General features: G+C 45.8%; 1 protein-coding gene across 4 annotated transcripts in view; it reads right to left on the bottom strand.

Moving 5' to 3' along the window:
* Positions 1-16002, bottom strand: part of PIGL (phosphatidylinositol glycan anchor biosynthesis class L) — a 73073-nt gene that overhangs the window by 18619 nt on the left and 38452 nt on the right. For 3 of the 4 annotated variants that reach the window (XM_053665693.1, XM_053665692.1, XM_053665691.1), the window contains exons 3-7: positions 15012-15102; positions 6796-6863; positions 5998-6117; positions 2392-2423; positions 798-931 (exon numbers count right to left, since the gene is read on the bottom strand). In XM_053665693.1, the coding sequence (XP_053521668.1) occupies positions 798-931; positions 2392-2423; positions 5998-6117; positions 6796-6863; positions 15012-15102 (445 nt within the window). The remainder of the gene's footprint in view (positions 1-797; positions 932-2391; positions 2424-5997; positions 6118-6795; positions 6864-15011; positions 15103-16002) is intronic. The other variant, XM_037166143.2, reaches the window with a different exon arrangement.

Raw genomic sequence — 16002 nt, forward strand, 5'->3', positions numbered from 1 at the left:
CTACGAATGACGATTAAAGCACTGCAAGTATTGACATGTGGTTACAAGCACATTTTAGCAAGTAGGCAAATATGAAATCTGTGGATAATGAAGATTGACTATACACACATTTGTAAACTCTAAAATACATGCACCCCTAAAATTTTATGGATTAAAAAGGAACTCACACCTTGGTCAGGTAGCTCAGTTGATTAGAGTGACATCCCAATACACCAAGATTGTGGGTTTGATCCCCAGCCAGGGCACATGCAATAAACAACCAATGAATGAATCAATAAGTGCAACAACAAATCCATGTTTCTCTCTCTCAAATCAATAAAAAAATAAAGAAGAACTCACAATGGAAACTCTAAATTGCTTATAATTGAATGACAACAGAAGAACTATATATCAAAACTTATCAGGTGCAGCTAAAGGAATATTTCAAGGGAAGTTAATAGTACTAAGATGTATTTTTAAATTGATGAGAGACAGAAACATTGACTTGTTGTTCCACTTATTTATGCATTCATTGGTTGCTTTTTTATGTGTCCTGACCTTGGTGATTTGGGCGGATGGTCTAGCCAACTGAGGTACCCAGCCAGGGTAGCATGTATTATTTTTACAATCCAAAAAAAGGTAGAAGTTCTTGAAAATCTATGACTGCCAGGGAATAGCAGCAGTACAAACACTCAGGGACAGAAGATGAACTTCTGTGGAAGGTCTTTGGTCAGGGCCTCTGCAGAGCCAGGGCTCTGAGGAGCCAGGAATTGGGGTCACATAGCTGAAGTAGGGGTACAGGAAGTCGCAGTCCTCACCTTGGCCTGTGCTGCTTCCTTGCTGGTGAGCACGAAGAGGACATCGCCAGTGTGAAGCAGAGAAAAGGGAAGGTCCAGAAGGGAGATGTACTTGCGCAGCACGCTCACAGACTGAAGGGTGAGTACCCTGCACCCTGGTGAGGAGGGAGAAGGAAGAAGGGAAAAGCGTTACTGCTTGTAGACAGATTCTCCCCTGAGAACCCTACTGTCCCCTGAGGCTCAGGGCAGAGCAGTGGCTGGGGCTTTCTCCTTGCCACCAAAGCTGTTCTTTGTCCACAGAACACCTGGCCTGCTGCCCTCTCCCTGCTACAGGTCCTAGCAAGGAAAGGTAGGTTGCTATAGGTTGGGATTTGGCTACATCAGGACCAAGGGAAAGGGATGAGACCTGTCTCTAGACCTGGTTCCTGCTCTCTCACAAAAGAACTGACAGACTTTCTTATCTGTGAAATGACATTGATACACGGGACCTGCCCGTCTCACAAGGTTGACATATACAAATCAAATGAACTAGACTTGTTTCAAAGGCCTCACGGCTTGGTAAGCTCAGTAAGCCCATGCAGAAAGGGCACACACTACTTATGTTTTCATTCTTACATCTTCCTATCATCCCTGTGGGGGTGACATATCCCCACTAACAGAACAGAGACTAGCTCAGTGAAGTTAAGCACCTGTGTCATATAATAAATGGGCAAGTGAGTCAAACACCATTCTTTGACTTAGGAGGAGTTTTTAACTCGAGCAGATTAACCCATAGAGCACCCATCAGTCACTTACAACCTGGCAAATGACCAGGAAGTGAGTTAGGATAGAAAGACAAAAAGAATAGTAGAGGTGGGATAGACCTGCTCAGTGAGAGCTGGGCAGGTGAGTGGGAAAGGCCTGATGTGGGTTTTTTTGTGTCAATTGTTCTGCTGGGTGCCCAGATATTTGGTGACACATTTCTGGGTGCATGTGAGACTGTTTCTGGATGAGATGCACATCTGAGTTAGTAGAGCGGGCTGCCTGCCCCAGAGTGGAGGCCTCCTTGGACAGTTGAGGGCCTGACCAGTGCAGAGGAAGAGAGAACTCCTTCTCCTTGGCTGACTGAGCTGGGATGTGGTCATTTCCTGCCCTCAGACTGTTACGTCATTGACCACCCTGCTTCTCAGACCGTTGGGCTCAGACTGAATTATACTACCAGCTTTCCTGGGTCTCCAGCTTAGAGGCAGCCAGATCGTGGGACTTCTCAGTCTCTATAATTGCACAAGCCAAGTCCTTATAATAAAGCAATAAATAAAGAATCCCCTATTGTTTCTATTGGTTGTTTCTCTGGAGAACCCGCGTGAACACCTTCCATCTCCCCTTGCACTTGGAGGCTGCCTGGCTGGCAGGGCACTTCTCAATGGATACAAACTGATTTTGGGACTTGGGGACCTGTGCTGACGGAAACACCCAGCCGAGTCTGGAAGAGGGGGGCCAGTCTTCCCTACCCCCTCCCAACTCTGTTTGGCCTAGGGCAGCTCTGTGTACATATTTACAGATTTCATACTAATTTTTCTAGCAGACCATGGTTTTACCTTATCTAGCAGCCTTTAGCACAAGGGAGAGGCCTTACCTTCAGGTAACCTCCCTTCCCAGTGTAGAGTCCTGGAGAGGGAAAGGACAGACAGAGAGGAGTAAGATCCCCTTTGCAGGTAACAGAAAGGGCCCTCAGAGCAAGGCCTGCCACACCCCGCGGTCCCTCCAGGTAAATTTCTAAGTAGTTTCTTTTGCATAAATTGCCATGTAGACTTATGGGATTCCCTGCCTTGGCTACAGCTGAAGGGACCAGGGTGGGCACCTTACACAAGGACAGCCAATGTGAAGGCTGGCCACGGCTTATAAAGTGCCCAGGCTAGGGCTTTGCCTGGGAGAGATGACGGTGATGCAGTAGACTCCTTGAGGCTCCTCCTCTTTTGAAGTTGTAACATTATATGGTGGGAGAATATTTTAAAATATTGACATTTCTTCCCTGATAGTTCCTTTTCCCCTTTTTGACCCACCCTACTCCCACCTCTGACAGTGATGCCATTGCCATCCTGTTCTCCCGCCATAAGAGGATGAGGAAGGAAAGTAAGTCCAACACCCAGACACATATGTGCATACAAAAAGGCATTCTTGGGAGCAGATGCAAAGGAAGAGAAGTTGAGAGGGAACTGATAAACTGTGGTCTTGACCTCGCAGCAGAGCCCTGAGAACAGAAGCAACTCATCCTGCGGTCTGGACAGAACTCTGGGGAAATCCTGAGTTGGAGGTGCTCAGGATCTCCAGGCACAGGGCTGGGAAGGCAGGGCGGACCATGCACTGGAGATGTACACCTGTGTAGAGTTGCACAGTGCGGCGGAGGGAGAAACCTGCACTGGAAGGAGCTGGTACTGGGGCGGCAGCCTCTGGAACAGGGCACAGAAGGGCTTGTGGCGGGAGGAAGCCAGGAAGAGGCTGAGGAGTAGCTAGAGGGGCCAGAGGGGCCACAGGAGGGAGGATCAGCTGGCTCGACCAGGTCAAAGCAACATTTCAGTGAGTGACAGGCAAGGTCAAATGCCATAAAAACCTTCAAGACAGCTGAGTACTGAAACCTAGGGAGTTTAGCATCCAGGTGGTGACAGTGGAGACAACAGTTTTTCATAGGTTGGTGAAAGGAGAAGGCAGGGAGAAGGACAGAAGGATACAAGTAGAGAGGACTCATCATCCTCTCAGAGGAGCGTTAGTGCCTGGGGTCGGGGGCCAGCCCTGACTAAGGAGGGTCCTCCAGCCACAAATGGAACACGGGCCCAGAAATGGGAAAGAAGGGACGTTCAGAAGACAAAGCTTATTTTTTCAGCATTTCTGCTTGGAACTGAGGGGCTCATGTAGCTACAGGTGTCAGAGTTACGGGACAGGTAGAGAGGCCCAAGGAGCGGTGACACTGAGACTGCTCTGGGTCTGGGGGGTTGGGGCGTGGACTGCCATCTTGGGGCTGCCTGACCTAGGAAGTGTGTCCTATAATTTACATAACTGCTGTGTGGTCCCATCCCTTCCCCAGGGTCTCCCCTCCTGTGAGGCTTTTTTGGTTTTTCTGGCAGCTTCCATAAACAACTACGTATGGCAAGAAGAAAACAAAAGAAAGGGCCAGAAAGGTTCCTGGGAAGGAGTGGATGAGGACGACAGTACTGGTTATGTACTGGATGCTGTTCTGTTAGATGCTTTGACTCAACATTTTGTTTTATTTCCTCAGAACAACCTGACAGTTAAGGTGTGAAGAGTCTCATCTTTTAGTTGACTAAAGTAAGGCCCCTGAGGCCATTTACTCCAATTCACACAGGCTTGCTTACTAAAGTGGCAGTGAGGTGCGCAGCATAGCACTAGAAAAGGAGACAGGTGATCCAAGTTCTAGTTTCTGTTTATCTCTGGACAAATCACTCCTCTTTTTGGACTGCGTTCATTCAGCAAGGACTGTAAGAAATGACTCTGGAGTCTTCCCCTGAGCCATGATGTTAGGTGATCAGAGACAGATGTCACAGCTCGGTAAAGTGGCCAGCCACTCTGGTTTTAGATACAGGAAGGATGCAACTGACTGAGGCTAAGATAAGGAAGGGGCCATACCTGGAGGAGGTGGGGGAGAGAAGGGACAAGCCCAGGAAGAGAGGCAACTGGGAGGTGAGGGCCTAGCAGCTGTCAGGGCAGAGGGTGGAAGAGTGAAAGGATAAAACTGCAGAAGCAGATCTCTGCTTCTCAATGGGGCATCACAAGCCTCAAAGCAGCTGTGGAGCCTGCAGTCTGGAAGCTTCCTGAGAAAACTATGAATCCAAACCAAGTCTGAGGAAAAAGCATAAGGAATGTGGGGACCTCAAACACACAGGAATAAGGACTCAGAAATTTTTTTGGAAACGATGTAAGATGCTGGTATAGGGAGACATTTTTTGGGGGGGTGAGGGAGCACTGACTGTGAACTTCCCCAGGAGTGTCACTGTGGGGGAGAGGGACTGCGGCAAAGTTATTTTTCAAAGGAGCATGAACTTAAGCATATGAGGAAATTGTTTTATCTCAAGCACAGTGACTGAGGACCCAGAGTATTAAAAACCTGTGGCACACCAGCCTCTTCCAAGGAAAATGGCCCCATACAGTCCTGTCTGCATAAAGCTGTTAAGCTGTCCCCTGGAGTTCCTGGCCCGGACTGACACCTTTCCCATTTTCCCCACTTCAGTGGAGGGCCAGGAAGGGGACCCACCCAAATTAGCCTTAAGTGCCTTGCAACTCTGTCCAGGTGTTCTTGGTTTGTTTGCAACAGACCCAGTCTGGCGGCTTTGTGGAAAGTGGTAAAGCTCAGTGTGTGTTCGGAATGAGGTGGAGCCACTATTTCAGTTCTCCATGGGGCTGTTTACTCCAGTCTTGGAAGTCCAAGGCCTCGGAGTCATCATACAGTTGGTTGGAAAGACCACTCCTCCTGGGCTACCTCACTTTCCCTCGCTTCTTCACTGAAAATTGCATCTCTACCCTGGCCGGGTAGCTCAGTTGGTTGGAGCATCATCCAGATACATCAAGGTTGTGAGTTCGATCTCTGGTCAGGGAATGTACAAGAATCAACCAATGAATGTATAAATAAGTGCAACAACAAATCAATGTTTCTCTCTTTCTCCCTTTCTCTAAAAATCAATCAATAAAAAATTTTTTGAATAGCATCTCTATGATGCAATTTCAGGTATTCTGTACAAGTGGCTGGGACAGGATGTGAACAGTCTTTTTTTTTAGAGCCTTTTTAAAAAAAGACCTTATTTATTTATTTTTAGAGAGGAAGGGAAGGAGAGAAGGAGAGAAATATCAATGTATGGTTGCCTCTCGTGCGTCCCCTGCTGGGAACTGGCCTGCAACCCAGGCATGTGCCCTGACTGGGAATCGAACTGCAATTGTGAGGCTCGTAGGCCCTTGCTCAATCCACTGAGCTACACCAGCCAGGGCAGGACGTGAACAGTCTCAATAGGAGGGAGCATTCCTACCTTCTCTAGTTCCACAGTCAAGGCAGCAGGAGGGTCGGTGTGGAAAGACTGTGTGGGTAACAGTTTATAGCATCTTCCAATAGGTAGTACACAGTTTAGGGACTCAGCTGAGTCCCTAGTACTGAGTATTAGGGACTAGCTGAGTATTAGGGAAGGCCCTAATTCTGGATGGGTCTTCACAGGGAGCAGAGAAGATAATGAATGTACACCTAAGATTCCTGGATTCAGCGTTGTCTCTGACATCGTTCAGCCTGGCAGCTTCGGTGAAATGAGAAGGTTGGACATTTCTGTCTTCACATATTTCTCTGCTCCAGTCTGAGAATGTTGGGCTTGTTAGAAGAAGGTGATAAGGTAAGTCCTTCACTTCAAGTCGCCCCACTCCTTCCTTAGCCTGGGCTAAGCCCACCAGCTGCTGCTCCTGGCACCCAGGAGAAGCACTTTTGAGGGTGGGGAACTGACATATGCTTGTAGGACCCTGAGTAAGTCCCTAATGTCTTTGAGGTTCAAGTCAGTAAAATAGGGTGACTGAAATACAAATGAGATTTCCTATTACATTTATATATCCTTCTTCAAAGAAAGATTTGTGATAGTGTATAAAGCATACAACAAATGATAACAAAATAAATGAGAATCAGGGGAGGAAAAAGAAGATGGAGCCAGGAGACATACTGGTTCACAAAGCTCAATCCCTAAAGTCTTTTATGCTTGCTACGAAGGGTAGCAAATTTGGCCCTACAGCTTTCTGTGGCCAAAGCAAAGAAAGAATTAAATCAGTTACTCCTTTGCTGTGTCCCTGGGGTAAAAAACAAACTTCTCAGCTGTTTAGGAGACTGGAGAGAGTTCTCACAGGGAGGATGCAGTGAGGTACAACGAGCGTCATGGGCAACACTGCCTATCTGATAATAAAGTTTCTTGGGGCTCAGATACTGAGGGGGCAGCGCTTTAGAAACCACCTGCCCCTGAGCAAACAAGCAAGACTCTCCCACCTCAACCACCCCAAGTCGTACCTCATAGCTGTGTGCAGAGCCACGTGGTTGCTGTGCCCACTGATGCCCACTGCGTCGAAGGTCACCACCTGCAGGGAAACATGATCTTCCACTCAGGCCTGACTCCAGGCCAGCTGTCCCCCCCACACCCTGGGGAAGGAGAGAAGAGGGCAGCGCCGAGAAACCTTTCACGTTTTGAGTTCACATGAACTGACTGGCTCAGATCAATGACATGCAACTATCAATTTGGCTGATCGTAGGGAGACTTTTTCATTGTGGGATTTTCCTGTTTATTTTTGTTCCAGGATGATGGAGTAGAGTGGAATTTGGCCCTGGTAGAACCCTGGGCTCAGAATATCTCTGTTTCTTATCTGCCTAGCCAGTGATGAGCACATTTACTTTTCCTGGCTGGCTGCCATGTGAACTTTGTTCACATAGTTGCTACCTGATTAACTGGGTCTCTTTTCCTTGTGCCTTAGGGCACAAAAGCTTTAGGGGACAATTTCCATCACATCCTGGGATTAAATTCACAGAAGAAATGTGTTTATTCATAGGCTGCCTCTGTTGCCATGTTCACAAATACAGATCTGCTTATCAACTAAAAGTTTAGTCTAGGTTCCAGCATTTCATTTCTACACACATGAATTTTTAAAAAGCCCAAGGAACAATTAAAAAAATAATATTAAAAGGACAGTTTGAATAATAAAAGAAATATTTTATAGAAATCAAGGACTCAGAAAAAGGAATAGTAGTGGTTGGCTAGGGGTGATGGAAAGAGGCAAGCTGTTCCCAAGGAGTGAGGGTGACCTAATGGCCTGGACGAAGGGGCCTAGAACCAGGCTTGGAGGAGGCTGGGAAGGGATTCACTGTTTGGTCTTTTTATACCAGACCGTAAAACATGTTGACTTCCTTTATAGAGAATTCTGAGCAGCTAACTTTAATTGAATACAGGCCAGAGGCTGGGGCTATAGATTAAAATAAAATTTAAAGTCCTGTCAACTCATCCTGATTCAAACAAGCTGCAAGAATAAAAACAAAATAAAAACACATTTATAACATTAGAGTATTGGAAATGCAAAACATGGATATTAATTAATTTTTAGGTGTGATAACAATATTACTATAGTTATGTTAATAAAAGATTCAATGTCTTTTAAAATTGCATACTGTCCCTGATTGGTATGGCTCAGTGGATTGAGCACCAGCCTGCAAACCAAAGGGTTGCCAGTCCGATTCCCAGTCAGGGCATGTGCCTGGGTTTTGGGCCAGGTCCTCAGTAGGGGGCGTGTGAGAGGCAACCACACATTGATGTTTCTCTCACTCTTTTTCTCCTTCCCTTCAATAGAATTGCATACTAATGCATACTTAAATTTGTATTTAAATATGAAATACCATGGCAAGAATTTGCTTTAAAATAACACAGCAGGCAGGGAGGTATTTAAATGAAAATAGTATTGACTGTGTGCTAATTATTGAGGCCAAAGGATAGGAACAGAGGTTCATTAAACTATTCTCCCTACTTTAATATGCTTAAAATTCTCTATAAAGAAGTTAAAAAAAATTGTAGTTAAAGGTTTATAAAAAGCAAATCATATAATGGTGGATATATGTCTTAACACATTTGTCAAATCCATGTTATATGACACCAAATTTGAACCCCAAACTATGGACTTTGGATGATGATGATTTGTCATGTATGTTCAATTATTGCAACATATTGTGGAGGATGGGGTTAGAGATGTACTTTCAGCTAGGTATTTTCTGTGAACTTAAAAAAAAGCAGCCTATTATATTGTGCACCTGAAACTAATACATTGTACATTAACTATAATTTAAAATTTTTTTAGAAATTTAAAAAATACAGTCCATAAAAACAATAGTTAACCATATACCTCAAGTACTGATCCCATGCTTCCATGCAACATAGTGGGGAGGGGTGGTGCGGGGAGAAGCTGCAGCTGGTCTTCTCTCCAACACTAGTTAACCCTAACCCATTGGGCAAGTCACAGAACTTAGCCACTGGAAGTTATTTCAACTTTCTTTTAAAAATATATACATTTGCCCTCACCAGTGTGGCTCAGTTGGTTGAGTGTTGTCTTGCAAAGAAACAGTCTCTGGTTCAATTCCTGGTCAGGCACATGCCTGGGTTGCAGGCCAGTCCCCAGTTGGGGCATATGAAAGAGGGAACTGATTGATGTTTCTCTCTTGCTCTTTCTCCCTCCATACCCCTCTCTCTAAAAATAAAAAAATATATAATATTAAAAAAATATATAGGACTTCTGGACAAGATAGAGGTGTAGGTGGAAACACTGTGCCTCCTTGCATAACCAAAATTAAGGACAACAAAGATTTAGAAACAAAAACACAACAACCAGAATGACAGAAAATTGAACTGTACCGAAGTCCGATAACCATTCAATCAGACTGGTAAGAGGGGCAGAGTTGGTGGCCAGTGGAGAGGGGTTGTGGCAGGAGAAGACAGTGGCTGCCAGACTTAGGAGTGCAGGTGGCGCGGGGCTGACCAAGGTTTTAAGTTCACACATTTTGTGCGCAGATAAACCAGGCAAAAACAGGCAACGAGACAGACCATGCAACCCAGGGCTCTCGTGCCAGGGAATAAAGCCTAAAACCACTGACTGAAAAGGTGCCAGGAGAGACTCCTAGCCTCACAGGAGAATTCGTTGGAAAGACCCACGGGGTCCTGGAGGATGCACAAGCCCACCCACCCAGGAACCAGCATCAGAAGGGCCCAATTTGCTTGTGGGAAGCAGCAGAGGGGACCAAAATCTGAAACAGACAACAGCAAGCACCATTGTTCCCTCTATGACCCCGCCCCCATATACAGCACCACAACACAGCCAAGTGGGGTGCCCCACCCAGGTGAACAACTAAGGCTCTGCCAATCATATGTAATAGGTGCGACCTGACCAAAACATTATGGCTCAAACAGAAGAACAAATCAAACCCTCAGAGCCAATACTTTTAAGCGACCAAGAGATACCCAACCTATCAGATGCACAATTCAAAACACTGGTGATCAGGATGCTCACAGAATGGGTTGATTTTGGTTGCAAACTAGATGAAAAAATGCAGGCAACCCTAAGTGAAATGAAGGAAAATGTACAGGGAACCAATAGTGATGGAAAGAAAACTGGGACTCAAATCAATGGAGTGGACCAGAAGGAAGAAAAAAACAACCAAACAGAAAAGAATGAAGAAACAAGAATTCAAAGAAATGAGGAGAGGCTTAGGAACCTCCAGGACATCTTTAAACACTCCAACATCTGAATTACAGGGGTACCAGAAGGGGAAGAGGAAGAGCAACAAGTAGAAAACTTATCTGAACAAATAATAAAAGAGAACTTCCCCAATCTGGCAAAGGAAATAGACTTCCAGGAAGTCCAGGAAGCTCAGTCACAAAGAAGTTGGACCCAAGGAGGAACACATCAAGGCACATCATAATTACATTAGCCAAGATTAAAATGAAGGAGAGAATTGTAGAAATGGCTAGAGATAAGGGGACAGTCACCTACAAAGGAGTTCCCATCAGAGTGTCAGCTGATTTCTTAAAAGAGACCTTGCAGGCAAGAAGGGGCTGGAAAGAAGTATTCCAAGTCATGAAAGACAAGGACCTACATCTAAGATTGCTCTATCCAGCAAAGCTTTCATTTAGAATGGAAAGCAGATAAAGTGCTTCTCAGATAAGGTCAAGTTCAAGGAGTTCATCATCACTAAGCCCTTATTATATGAAATGTTAAAGGGCCTTATCTAAGAAAAAGGAGTTAAAAAATATGAACAGTGAAAGGACAGCAAACTCAGTTATCAACAACCACACCTAAAACAAAAGCAAACTAAGTGGACACCTAAAACAGGAGCGAAACTACAGCAATGGAGAGCACATGGAGGGTTAGCAACAGGGGAGTGGGAGGAGGAGAAGGGGGGAGAAGATTCAGAGAATAAGTAGCATAGGCAGTGGGGAGAAAATGGACAGGGGAGGGCAAGAGTAGTGTGGGAAATGTAGAAGCTAAAGAACTTGTGACACATAGACATGAACTAAAGGGAAGGAATGTGGGCAGGAGGGGGTGTGCAGGGTGGAGGGGAATGAAGGGGGGATGGGGACAACTGTAATAGCATAATCAATAAAATTTTTATTAAAAATATATATATGTTTATTGATTTTAGGGAGAGAGGAAGAGAGAAAGATCAATGAGAGAGAGAAATGTCGACCAGTTGCCTCCCACATGCACCCCAGAGATGGAACCTGAAACCTAGGTATATGCCCTTACTGGGAATTGAACTCCTAACCCATTGGTGTACAGAAAGATGCAACCAACTGAACCACACCAGCCAAGGCAGTTATTTCAACTTTCAATGTCTTGGTTTCCTCATTTGAGAGGTCAGAAGTATAATACCTGCCCTACTGGGGACCACTCCATGTAGTTTCGGGGACTGTAGCCCAGCTGAGCAAAGCCTTGGAAGAGGCCAGTAAGTCTCCCTGGAAAACCAGGAAAGCAAGTAGCAGACACGACCTGATATTAACACTGAGGGTTGCCCTGGGAAATCAGACCTGAAATATACATTGTATTCTTTGAAGCCTGCACAGCCTAGTGATAGCCCTATTGGTATAAGCCAGATGTTTGAGTTCAAAGGATAAGGAGTGAACTCCTTATCTCATGAACACGCCTTAATGACCACCTTGCATCAGCAGGTCTTGCAGCCCCTGATAGAGTCTCTGCGTTTCTTCAGTTGTTATCTAGATAGTGTCAGTTTTTTATGACTAGAGCCTTTTGGACACTGATTGATAAGCTATGCTTGTATGCTGTATCTCCCTGCACATTCTGACCCTAATAAAAGCCATTTTGGAGAAGGGCTTGGGGCATTCTCCACTGGAGGGAATCATCATTCCCTCTCCCGCTGGAACAACAGATTGTGTCTGGGACACTTTCTTTTCACCTGCAGCAGCTGAGAGAGCTCTGCTGGAGCAGCACCACGTCTCCCTTCCACCCTCTACTGCCCTACTTTGCTCACTGGGTTGAGTTGAAGATCAAATAAAGCCCTGTGGAGGTGTTTAGAGCCATACAGATATAAAGGCTACAGGGTCTGAGCTCTGTCTCTGCCATCAGATACAGCAGTAGGTTGGGGCCAGGTTATCATCATAGGCATGCCCGAGGGCATACCCTTGGTTAAGGGATTTGGGGCCAAGTGGATTTAGACTCAGGCATTTTCAAATTTTCCAAGGTCTTTGTTTCTTCTTCGTTTCACACCTTTTTTTTTGGGGGGGGGGTAGTGAATTTTAGTTGTTTTCAAAGGCTCAGACACGGCCTTATTCTTTCCAAACTGTCAAATTTGCCCTCAACTTATAAAAATATTTCTCTAGACAGAGAAACATTGTGATGAATGATGGGGGGTTGCTACTGGGTAGAGGGGGACATATTTAGTGGACTTAGTCTAGAGATGCTGCTAAATACCCTACAATGCCCAGGACAGTCCCTATAGCAAAAAATTATCCCGCCCCAAAGGTCAATAATGCCACTATTGAGACATCCTGCCCTAAGGGAGCAGGAACTAGGTGTATCTGGCTTGTTGCTGCAACCCCTGTTCACAACAGATAGTGAGTATCATATAGCAGGTGTTCAATAAATATTTGTTGAATGAAAAACAGAGGGAGGGGCTGGACCCTGGCCCCAGACTGTTTTCCATAGAGGGCAGAGGTGTGTTTTCCAAAGCTCTGTCCTGTCAGTTGTTCTATAGGGTTCTCTCAATGCTGTCACAGGGAGTAGGACAGATAGCTAGCTCAGCATCCGATAGAGCTTGGACCAAACAGAGCCCAGATTTCTTCCATCACACTGTTCTAATGGCTGCGGAGCCAGCTGTGGCCTTGGACAAAGGAGAGCTTTTGGCATTATCCCAGCACAGCCCATGAAATCACCTTCACAGCCCAGCAAAGAAATCATGACTTCCCATGACTTATCTCTGTGCTCCACACGTCTATCTACGCTTCCCTGTTGGTGTTTCATCTCCTCTGATTGTGCAGTTGACACTTCCAGTCTGGATATGGCACCTGGACCCTTCCAAGCTTTGTGCACTCAGCCTGGTACAGGACACTGCCATGGAGTGACTTCCCGTCTGCCCAGTATTAGCCCTCCTCGTGCAGGGACCATAGGTCTGTGTGAAAGGAAACCCATACTTAGCTCATTGCAGCCACTCAGGCCCACTGACTGCAGGGTCGGAAGGGCCCTATGCTTCTACCACTGCATGAAATGCAGCCCAGGGAAGTTAGTCCCAGTGCACTGTGAGAATTTGAGTTTCCCTAATAACAGCAATGTATATTTTTCAAAAGAGCATTTCCTTGTTTACAGAAATTAAGTCAATTCAAGATTATCCTGACAACAGAGGGGCCCCAACTCCTCAGAATGAATATGTACAGCCCACACGACAGGAGGGTCTCCAAGCAGCTTGGGCGGCAGTGAGGAGCAGCAGCTGTTTTGGGATAAGCACTGTCTGGGCTGTGGAGCAGGTCTCCCCTTGGACCTCGCACTCTGGTTCATAAGACATGGTCTGTACTTTAGAGGACACACAGCAACATGTGTCGCCAGCATAAGACACATAGCTATCACTGTAGGAATACCAGGACAGTTGAAGAAGTCAGGGAAGTCTCCTTGGAGAAGGCAGTCTTAAGGGGAACTTAGATCCAAAATCACTTTTCTGGGACACACACCTGAGAGACTCTTTCGAGAGCAAGAATGGCAGAACAGTCTGAGCCCTGAAGATCCTCCCTGGATGTTCAGAGCCAAAGCTGGCTGCAACATGGTCTAAAAAAGGCATCTGGCCCCTCAGCAAGGACCAATCCTATTCACCAGTGTTCTGTTCTTAAGTAAGGGCCTGATCAAAGAAAGCCAAGTTTGGTAAGACTGAAGTTTATCCTACAAGCAGGCGTTACTGGGGAGACCAGGTGTTCTTATGCACTGAAGTAGGGGAGGAGAGAATTTGGGGCCTGGTCCCAGGGACCCAGTGTTAACCCTCAGGGGTTACTGCAGCACACTTTGCAGACCTCATTGTTTTACTTTGGGCTGGTCTACATAGCTGGGATTGGGAGCCCAGTGAAGTTCTGACTGTGGGCTGGCACAAATCAATGGGCAGGAAGTGTGACTCATGCGCTGATGGACAGAACCCTCCATTTTTCACACTCAGACACCCTGGTAAGGTACGGGTAGGAGGTACGGACGTGCAAGCTGCTGGTGGCCATTTTTCCAGCCAGGAAAAAAAAAATAAAGTCAATGCACAGAGCAAGAAAGAGATGAGCCCTGACGGGTCAGGGGCCCACCTGCATCACCACTTGCATGGGATTTGGAGTAAGCCAGTTAGGTATACTTCTGTCATTAGGAAACAAAGATGGTCTAATAAGTCAATGAAAATCTGTTCTTATGAAAAGTCTAATAAATCAATTCACTCCATGAATTCATAATTGGTAAAAGCCTAACATGTCTCTCTGCCAGAAGGATTCATCTTTTAATGAGGATTTACCAAAACCCAATTTTGATATGATTGGGGCTTTAAATGGTCAAATTTTAGGTATTATCTCATGAAGGATTATTGTTATTTTAGAAGTGAACAGCAAGCCTTCTAAGCAGGCTTAAAACTGACCACTGGCAAGGCCACTGCTGTGGGTCCTAGGAGAGCTGAGAGGGGCTTTCCTGGACTTTTCCACCTCTGCAAGTAACTCGAATCTCCAGTATTGCCCTACCTGTGACTCAGATGTTTTCCCTGTAGGGGGTATGAATTTACCCTTGTGATTTTTGGAAATGAGGTTTAAAATCCTAGTCTTGCCACTTGCAGAACTTGGGCTAGTTGCTTGACCTCCAGAAACCTCAATTTCCTTGATATAAAATGAAAATTACAACATACAACATACCTCTGAAGTTAAAACAATACAATAACTGTGAAAATGCTTGGTGAAAGGTGCAGTTCTGTACAAATGAGAGTTACAGCACAGGGTTCAGGAGTTTTTAGGTGGTGGGACAGAGGTGGGGGTGGGGGCAGGAAAAGAGGACACAATGGGAAAAACCTGTGTTGGAGTGCTGCCACCACAGTTACTCAGCCTCACAAAAGGCGTGTGGTCATCAGGAGGCCCTGGCCTCTTTTCAGTGTGGCCCTGGAGGAGGGCTGCACATGGGAGAGCAGCCACAGGAAAGGTGAGACTGGGCCCAGTTTTGCGTTCTGGAAGCTCGTCTCCTTACCAGGTTGATGTCATTCACTTCTATGTGCTGGAGCAGGACGCTGGCCACACTCGCTGTGTCCCACTGAACACCTGGGTCATCTGGGAAGTCCCTGGAAGGAAGAAGCACAACTTGAGCACCATTTCTCATTGGTGGCAGCTTCTCCCTAAGCTCTGCTAGGTGTGTACCAGTCTCCTGACAGGAATTGTAGGGGGTGGCTGCCTACAATGTAGGGCTACCCTTAATATGCAGGTTTCTATTGAAAGAGGTAAAATTTAGAAACATGATACCAGTAGATACTGATGGAGAATTCCACACAAAACACTTTGGGAGCTTTGTGTCATTGCCGAGGGGGAAAAAAGGATGTTAATGAAACCAGGCTTTGTCTACATGTTGGGGAGACAAATTTAACTGCAAACCTGACACAAGGCAAAATGATACTTATGTTTATAAAAGTAATAGTAGCCCTGGCTGATGTAGCTCAGTGGATTGAGCATGGGCCTTCGAATCAAACAATCACGGTTCAATTCCCAGTCGGGGCACATGTCTGTGTTGCAGGCCAGTTCCCAGCAGGGGACACACAAGGGGCAACCACACAGTGATATTTCTCTCCCTCTCTCTTTCCCTTCCCCTCTAAAGATAAATAAATAAAATCTTTTAAAAAAGTAATAGTAATAGCACTTTCATTGAAAAAGTACAAAAATTTGTTATTTCATTTAACCTGACAAACACCTTTAAGGAGCCTTGACAGATGAAGTTAAGTAGCTTGTTTGAAAGCCTGTTAAAGTTAGAGTTGAACCCAGGGTTTGCGACTGCAAAGCCAAGATGTTTTATCACCAGGGAGCTGGCAACATCCCACCTCCAGTGAGGCCACAGCAAGTCGCATGTCTCAGGCGCAGAGTCCTCTCCACGTTAATCTGCACTGTATCTGCATCTCCATTTTAATACATCACCGACCTATCTCCTCCTCTGCTGGTTTTTGGTGTATGGATCTATGACCTCACCTGATATG

This window comes from Artibeus jamaicensis, unplaced genomic scaffold (assembly GCF_021234435.1).
Source record: "Artibeus jamaicensis isolate MK-2021 breed Jamaican fruit bat unplaced genomic scaffold, CSHL_Jam_final contig_419, whole genome shotgun sequence".
In the NCBI taxonomy this organism is placed as follows: Eukaryota; Metazoa; Chordata; class Mammalia; order Chiroptera; family Phyllostomidae; genus Artibeus; species Artibeus jamaicensis.